The sequence below is a fragment of the Bison bison genome, unplaced genomic scaffold (genome assembly GCF_000754665.1).
Source record: "Bison bison bison isolate TAMUID 2011002044 unplaced genomic scaffold, Bison_UMD1.0 scf7180017864331, whole genome shotgun sequence".
In the NCBI taxonomy this organism is placed as follows: Eukaryota; Metazoa; Chordata; class Mammalia; order Artiodactyla; family Bovidae; genus Bison; species Bison bison.
The window spans coordinates 9,911,762-9,920,681 of NW_011494903.1; the positions used below are offsets into that span (position 1 = coordinate 9,911,762).

The 8,920-nt window shown below is 44.9% G+C and overlaps 1 protein-coding gene across 1 annotated transcript in view; it reads right to left on the reverse strand.

Moving 5' to 3' along the window:
• PDZD2 (PDZ domain containing 2) overlaps positions 1-8,920 on the reverse strand; it is a 288,393-nt gene that overhangs the window by 6,968 nt on the left and 272,505 nt on the right. The window contains exons 21-25 of the mRNA XM_010853853.1: positions 8,788-8,918; positions 7,849-7,966; positions 3,657-3,758; positions 2,680-2,950; positions 849-983 (exon numbers count right to left, since the gene is read on the reverse strand). Of these exons, the coding sequence (XP_010852155.1) occupies positions 849-983; positions 2,680-2,950; positions 3,657-3,758; positions 7,849-7,966; positions 8,788-8,918 (757 nt within the window). The remainder of the gene's footprint in view (positions 1-848; positions 984-2,679; positions 2,951-3,656; positions 3,759-7,848; positions 7,967-8,787; positions 8,919-8,920) is intronic.

Genomic DNA, 8,920 nt, shown 5'->3' on the forward strand with positions numbered 1-8,920 from the left:
ATATGAAATTTCTTCATGCACTTGAATAATAATTCATTTTGTGATCATGGGCAATCCCTAGAATCTCTTCAGATTCCTGAGCTGAATAAGTATATTAACAATATCAATATAAATATATATTGTATATATGAAATCAGTATTGTAATGTAAAATATTACATATAAAATAGCATATGTGGGTTTATATAAACATCATTAGTATAATTATATTAATAATATAACTGCTCAGCTCTGGGACCTAGAGAGAGAATTTTGAGAACTGTCCAAGAGATAAAATACACTGAGTTCATGAAGACACCTCCTGTCTCCCAACTATTTCAGTGATATCTACTGGCTCACATATGACTTTCTTGAAATCCAGCATTTGCGATTTTAAATGCATATGACCTTGACCAATGTTAAGTACCCCTGACTGGCAGTTCTGATGACATCACTTAGCTTGCTGTATTCACATCCATACAGCTAGTGGTAAGTAAGAACACGAAGACAGGAACATGGAGTCAGGGATACAGCCTTGAGGCTGGGGGCACAGACACTGGAGCAGACAGCCTGGGTTCAAGCTGGGTTTGGCCACTTACATCGGTGTGACCTTAGGTGTCTGTGTAACTTCTAGGTGGCTCAGTTTCTTCTTTTGTAAAACCCGGATGCTAACAGTACCCATGCTATATAACTGTCATGTGGATGAGCAACATGTGAAATGCTCACGACAGAGCTGATGCAGTAAACCCTGGATGTCAGCATTAAAAACATGGTAAATTTTTAAAAACAAATTTGATTTCCAGATGGAAAGCACTGACATGCACATAGAGAAAACAGGCACTGGGCCGAGGACTGGGTTTTCTAGATTACCTTTGTACACTCTTTTGACGAGCAGGGGCCCATCTCCAGACATGGACGACTTCCCTCCGTCCAGGCTCAGGCCCAGCCCGGCCGAGGTCTTCAGCACTTCCACACACAGAGCCTCGTGCGCAGCCGTGCTTCTCCCTGCCGACGACAGCGACCTGAGGCCCGGCCGTTCCCCGAGCACTCTCGAGTCCTGTCCGCCAATGCTAAGGTTGGTCTCCCCACACCTGGAGCTGTGCTCCTGCCGTCCCCACCCCTCTGCTTGCCTGAGCACCTTCTGCAAGCACAGACAAGGCACTGTTGCCCAGGCAGAAATCCCTACAGTCAGTGCACAGCTCAGGGTAGACTGAAGTCACGCTTCGGGAATCAGATTCGATTTCCTGCCAGCCTTGGCAGCTGAACATCACAGTCTGGTTCTGACAACCTGTGATACCCAAATGCCAGGCCTCATGTGAGACGTGGCGCTTCCGTCCTCCTTCTGTGAGGGGTACCCCTGCTTCTGGTTGTCTGTCTGTGTCACACACTAGCTGTCTTCATTGCCATCTCCTGGCTCCACTGTGGGGAGAGCGTTTCCGTGGTGATGCCTGCTCCATAGCAACAAGCCTGTGCCTACTTTGTGTGCTAGTTTGGAGAGGCCTGGCTGAGGTCTATCTCGGGGGTCTGAATACAGATTGTAAATTTGCCTTTTATTTCCCTTCTATACTGTACCAGTGAAGGATGTCTTGAGTTGAGTGGAAAGGGCACTTAATTGCTTGGGAGGCAGGGGAAGGACCACAAACAGATTAAACTGTCCACTTGGGGTTGAGACCAAGGTAGCATCACCACCTTTGAATATAACGGCCATTCCTGTGGTTTAAAGAAGGCCACTCCACATGGTCTGAAAGAAACTTCCTTACAGTGGGAGGGGCACCGTTTTTCAATAGGTCATTTTACTTTCAGTTAAACAGGAAAACGAGCCCATACTGGAATCACCTGGGAACTGTAAAAAGATACTGGGACCCTATCCCTCACCCCACACTCACCCTCAGAGTTGGACTTAATTGGCCTGGGGATTTCCTGGCATCAGGATTTAAAAAAGCTTCCTAGGCACCTCTAACATCAAGCCTGAGTGGGCTGCAGCCAGTGCTTGATAAGGCATAATCACCTTATCATGGGTAAAGCATATCAGATCTGGTAGAGCCCTGGGCAGGGGGATCTTGAAGAATAGGAATACGAAGAAATAAATTTATGCCCTGAATGTGCGTGTAGTTTGGTAACTCTATTAAAGCTGGTTCAAGGCCAGATGCCCTGAAGCTGCTATAGGAATACTTAATGATTATAAATTTCAGGACAGCCTTCTGTATCTGAGTTCCTGAGTCTTACAAACTCTGAAAGCTATTAGGACCGAGTGCCCGGTGGTTTCCTTTGACAGCTTAAGTTTCCAGGATTCCACTGAAAATACACCAAACAAGGAATTCCCTGGTGGTCCAGTGGTTAAGACTGAGCGCTTTCACTCCCAGAGCCAGGGTTCAATCCCTGGTCAGAGAACTAAGATCTCACAAGCCATGTGGCCCAAAAGAGAAAAACACAAAGTACACAAAACAGCTGAGACAGTACAAGGGCAAAGGTTAAGCATGACATGATCTGATAAGTAAGGTATTTGCTGGTACTGGGAAGGGCTTCGGTTTTCTAGAAGAATAAGAGCAAGACAGTGGAGCAGAGGGAAGGCTACGAACACGCCCAACACTGCGGAGGCATCTGGACAGGAAGAGTTTCTTGTTCAGAGGAATCAGTGCTGTTCTTGCCAAAACCATCACAAATAGCTCAGGCCACTGCAGTTGCTGAACTGATTTCTTACCTGTTCCAGGCTCCAGGGGGCTGGTCTTTCTGGACACCAAGCCCTTCCCGTTGGCTGTGGGAGGCTCCTGCCGGCTGGAGGGCCTGGGCTGATCACTCCCTTTCTTGATGACCATGAGGACATCTTTGTGCAGCTGTGCCTGGTGCAGAGCCTTCAGCACGTCCCCGTGGGCTAAGCCAGCCAGTGAGGCACCGTTGAGGGACAGCAGGAAATCCCCTCGGCTCACAGTCCCTTCCTGAGAAGCCGCCCCCTGAGAAAACACCCTGTGGACCTGCGACGAGGAGAGGGCAGAGCCAAATAAGTTTGTGACGGCAAGTTTTCCATGCGATACCAACACTCGGTTTACCGAAAACATTCCATGTGAGAAACAGGATTAATAATAGCAGCAGCAGCACCTCAATACAGTTTCACTCTTATTCTTGATAGCGTCTAAAATGGGCCTTGGTGCTCCATGTGCATGCCCAATCACTTTAGTCATGTCCAGCTCTTTTGTGACCCCATGGACTGGCTCCTCTGTCCATGGGATTCTCAAGGCAAGAATACTGGTGCTCCATGGGGCAATAAGAAAAAAGATGAACAGAACCGGGTCTCGCCCAAGGAAGCTGACCTCCCTAATGATTTCAGAGGCTTCTTGAGTGATATAAAATGTAATCTTGAGAAAGAACTGATTTATAAGCAAATGCAAGCTTTGGTCCATTAGTTCTAAGGTCCATCTTAAACCAGTGAAAGGTTTAGGTGAATGAGGATGTGGACAACTGTATGTGTAGCATCATCGTAGGTCACTCGCTGTGTGTCAGAAGCGCCTGTGTTTGTCAACGAAAACGTTCCGTACCACTTTCCCCACTTTGGTTTGGTGACGGGACACCCCCCTCCGCCCCGCCCCGCATTCTTTGAACCGACTGCTATGAATTCTGTGCTGATTAAGTTCTCAGGCTGCTGCAGGACTGACCCGACAGCATCCCGACACTGTCACTTACCACAATTGATTTTGGCTGCACATCTGTCCCTCCTGCCACACTGAATCCCAGACCTGAGCCTTCTTTTTTATTCAAGACTATGAAGCAAATATCTTCTTTGTTCTGGTGAAAAGAAACAGAAACCAATATATTTCCTGTGCCAGAGTAAGGAAGTTTTGAACACATCCCCCCACAGTACTGCGGAGCTCGTCATTGCTCACCCTGATGGTTAGGTGCTTCCACACAGTGTTGGGACCAGGGCCCATCTCAAATACCCCGCATTCCTCCTGGGTGGTGCTTATGCAGTTTCAAGGGTCCATCTTACAGCTCTAGGACCACTGGGAAGGTCTCATGAACCAGGATGGGGGCAGGGACACGGGACACTGAGAAGCCATTCTCAGCAGCAGATGGTGTGTTCCCAAATCTGATCATAGCACATAACTCAATCATGAAAGGATTTCTTTACAGTTTTCTCAGTCTACAATTGAGCAAAGCCCGTGTTGTCAGTAGCAGAAGTATAGGTGCCAAGACAGGATAAGAGCACACTGAAGCCGAAGTTTTACACCCCTCAGCCCACCATGTTCAGCTCATTGGATTTTAGGTACAGTGAATGAACTGGTGGTTAAAAAGCACAAAGTATTTTGAAAAATGGAAAGTACATATAAAACTGTCAACTCACTGGGACTAGAACATTCTTAGTAACTGAGTCCTAGGTTTAAATAACAGAAGATGTTCCTGTGTTTTAAGCATCAATTGAAAGGTACCTTGGAATAAAGATTTTAAAATTATCTGGGCTAATTATTCTGAATTTTGAGTTCCTTCGACTTTCTTTGCCCACATGCTAGATATGATTCAGCATCATTTTAAAGAGCTGTGTTGCTAGGTTTCCCTTGAAGTAATTGATCTATAATCCATCAATTCAAGGTGTTCTCAAGCTCAGCAACAGAAAAAGAATTTAATAATAACCAGGCTGGCTGCAACAGAGAAAGTGAAAATGTTGAAAGAGAAAACCACCTCTTTGTTTTGCTGGGAAAAGAAACCAATGTTTAAAAAAACAATGTTTAGTATGAGTTCTAAAGAGTAATCCCAAGCATTTTTACACCACTCTAAAGAGGTTCATTCAAACCTAAGCTGACACTAGAATATCCAGCAGAACTTTGGGGGGCTGGGATGTTTACTTCATGGGCAAGTTTCAGGCATATATACACTTAGACGCTGGTCACCAGAGAGAAGTGATGATTAGGCTTTCTCACCAAAACAGGAACATGTGGTCTGGGAAATGATCTCTGTGCTGCTTCTGGGAAATGGGATGGTGAACTAGAAATACTGCTCAGATATTTAAATAGCTTATTGGAGCAAAGAAAATATTTAAGAATGCTGGAGAGGGTGTGGAGAAAAGGGAACCCTCTTACACTGTTGGTGGGAATGCAAACTAGTACAGCCACTATGGAGAACAGTGTGGAGATTCCTTAAAAAACTGGAAATAGAACTGCCTTATGATCCAGCAATCCCACTGCTGGGCATACACACTGAGGAAACCAGAAGGGAAAGAGACAAGTGTACCCCAATGTTCATCACAGCACTGTTTATAATAGCCAGGACATGGAAGCAACCTAGATGTCCATCAGCAGATGAATGGATAAGAAAGCTGTGGTACATATACACGATGGAGTATTACTCAGCCATTAAAAAGAATACATTTAAATCAGTTCTAATGAGATGGATGAAACTGGAGCCTATTATACAGAGTGAAGTAAGCCAGAAAGAAAAACACCAATACAGCATACTAACGCATATATATGGAATTTAGAAAGATGGTAACAATAACCCTGTGTACGAGACAGCAAAAGAGACACTGATGTATAGATCAGTCTTATGGACTCTGTGGGAGAGGGAGAGGGTGGGAAGATTTGGGAGAATGCATTGAAACATGTATAATATCATGTATGAAACGAGTCGCCAGTCCAGGTTCAATGCACGATACTGGATGCTTGGGGCTGGTGCACTGGGACGACCCAGAGGGATGGTATGGGGAGGGAGGAGGGTTCAGGATGGGGAACACATGTATACCTGTGGTGGATTCATTTCGATATTTGGCAAAACTAATACAATATTGTAAAGTTTAAAAATAAAATTGAAAAGTGGAAAAAAAAAAAAAAAGAATGAGACTCTCCTGCATTCTGAGATATATCACCAAAATTTTAATTTAGTCAAATTTTTTCTTGCTCTAGTTGTTTGTTTGTGGATACAAGTGTGTTAGAGACCGACTGCCAGGCTAAGTGTTGCCTCTCCGAAAAGGTTAGCACAGCATCAGCGAAGCTAGATCGTCCTCAAGAGCTCTCCAAGATCTGCACGTGTTGAAGTGTCAAGACCAGAGCTGTTTCCTGACTCTAAATCTCTCACAGCGCCCTCCAGAGGCCACAGAAAGTCAGCACAACTCCTGCAGATCATATCACTGGACAAAAAGCAAGGTAGTAAACTTCTGAAGATGGCAGAGAAAGCACATCTCTACTCAAAGCTCCTCTTCAAAATTAACTGAAGACAATAAGAAAAAAAGGCAAAAGAAAGCTGCATTCTGATCAAAGTCGGAATAATCTTCAACACCTGTGGGTGGTGAATATGGAACCAGGGTGAGGAGGTGAGGGAAGCCAGGAGATGACCCCAGGGTAGCGTTCAGCACGCTGTCCACACCAGAGTCTCTGCTGTGTTTGTGGTCCCTGACAATGTGCCTCTCAAGTGTGTGAGCTTGGTTGAGGCTTTTTGGTTTTCCCCTCTTATCTAATAGTGTAAAACGTCTGGAGCAAAGAGCCTGGCAAAGTATGAACCCACTGAGCCACCTTGATGCAAAATCCAAGAGTAAGGCTTTCATCACTTGTAATAAGTCGACGAAAGAAGTGAGCGGATGGAACAGTCCCTCTTCCTGAAAGTAAAAAATGCTGTATGCCTCAAGATGTTTGCTAACTGCACAGACCAAACCAGGGACAGAGAAGCCAAAGGGAGTAGAAGCTGAAAGGGACTGATGTCTATTCCTCCCCATCTCCTCTCCATTCTGGTTCACTCCATATTAGATGCCAACGTCACATCTGGGTACCCTTCTGGGTAATGTCAGAATTTCTGGAATGGTGTTCTCAGGTGGTATCAGTGACCAGGCATATTACCACTCAAGAAAAATTGTTCATATTTGCTTTTTTTCCTCTGGATAAAAAATATTCATTTATTTGGGTTCAAATCTTAATGAATCCTTCTGAGAAATTAACATGCTTCAGAGAAGTATTCTAAATATGAACCCATGGTTTCTTTTGTTATTGTTTACTGTCACATTCAATTTATTGAAAGACTTGACTTGTAATGACTAATCCGCTTCTTTGAAGGTCTTGTAATTGGGGCCAGGGTGGGACTGTGTTAGTCACTAAGTTGTGTCCAACTCTTTGTGACCCTATGGACTGTAGCCCACCAGGCTTCTCTGTCCATGGAATTCTCTGGGCAAGAATACTGGAGTAGGTTGCCATTCCCTTCTCCAGAGGATCTTCCAGACCCAGGGATCAAACCCTGGTCTCCTGCATTGCAGGCAAATTCTTTACCATCTGAGCTACAGGGAAGCCCCAGGGTAGGGCTACACAGCTGTTAACTCTTGTTTCCCCAGCAGGTGGCTCCCTTGACAGGCCGTTATGTCCACTTAGGTGGACAGAGGTACTCGTGGCCATTCCCCCACCGTTCCAACATGCCTAGTCCTGTAGGAAGCACTTGCTGCAGACAAACTCCAGGTGTGGGGGTGGGTGGGGAAGATGGTAACTAGTCACGCCTGGGGGATTAAAACACCAATCTGGCACTGAAAAATTCAACACAAGCAAGCTTCTGAAGCAAGCTGCAAGCAATCGAGACAGATCAGAATGAGCTGCTGAACTTGCCACATGGGACTTGGGAGAAGGGCTCTCCCGGGTCCTCTAAAGCTTGTGGCACATGCCTGAGCACTGAGGTGGCAGCAGTCCAATCTTCCTGTGTTTTCTGTTCAGTTCAGTTCAGTCACTCAGTCGTGTCCGACTCTTTGTGTTTTCTGTAGTTTTTTTTTTTTTTTTTATCCCCAAACTCTAAACTTTTTATTTTGTACTGAGGTATCGTCAATTAATAATGTGGTAGTTTCAGGTGAACAGCAAAGGGACTCAGTCCTACGCACACAGGGATGCACTCTCCCCGTTTTTTCTATTTCACTCACCTCTGATTGTGCTTTCGCTTCCTGAATGAGAGTGAGGACAGTAGATCTTGACCCCACTGATGACAGAATGGACTGCAGTCTTTGCTGATCCCCTGCTGAGACCAGGAGTTGTTGCAAACTAAATAATATAAACATATTGGAAGAATGTTAAAGAAAAAAACTTCTCCACTGTACTAGGATGCATTAAGAATGATCTCCTTTCTACCACATTGCAGGCATTTTCTGATTTTCATGCTCTCTTTTGGTCACAGCTCCATTTCAAACTGCTTGAAGAAGCTCAAACGCTCAACAGGAATTTCATTCACTGCCAACAGCAGTGGGAATTCCTATGGATTCTAGGATCCCTCCAAGATGTTAGGCGACCAATGCTGAACTTGAACAGAAAATTTCAGACAAATATTCTGTAGCCTCCAGTGAAATATTTTAAAACATACTAGAAGTTTCCTATTTGACTTCAATTTGACTTCAGTCACTTTGAAAGGTTCTAATCCTCCCCCAGTGGTCCTGTTTCCTTATCCCACCATCTCTCGCTCTGTCTCGCTCGCTCGCTCTCTTACTCTGTGGTTTTGCTAAGTGCCCTGTCCTACAAAAGCCTCTCTTTAGAGCAACAATTTGGGAAACACTTTTCCCTGCAGGCACTTTATTTTTCCAATACTAATATTTAAAAAAAACAAAAACGAAAACTGGAGGCTGGAATAGAAAAAGGATGTTAGTGGGATTTATTCAGTGTAATCTGAATAAAGTCTGTCATTTAGCCAATCGTGTGTTTTTCAATGTTAACTTCTGACAAACAGGCCATGGTTATGTAAGATGTTAACTTGAGGAGCAGCCAGGTGAGATGTACATGGGAAGTTTGCACTATTTTTGCAACTTTTCTAAAAGTCTAGAACTAATCCAATTAAAAAAAAATTACATACAAGGGGAAGAGCGGACACTTACTTAACTGACCAACTTCTTCCGGAAGGCAGATCCTGGGCGGTCTCACCCACATCGTGGGCTGAACTGGGTGCTCTGGGGTCAGTGGCTTTGGGACAGGCCCTTTCTGCCCCATCCTTGGGGCATGAAAGGGCCG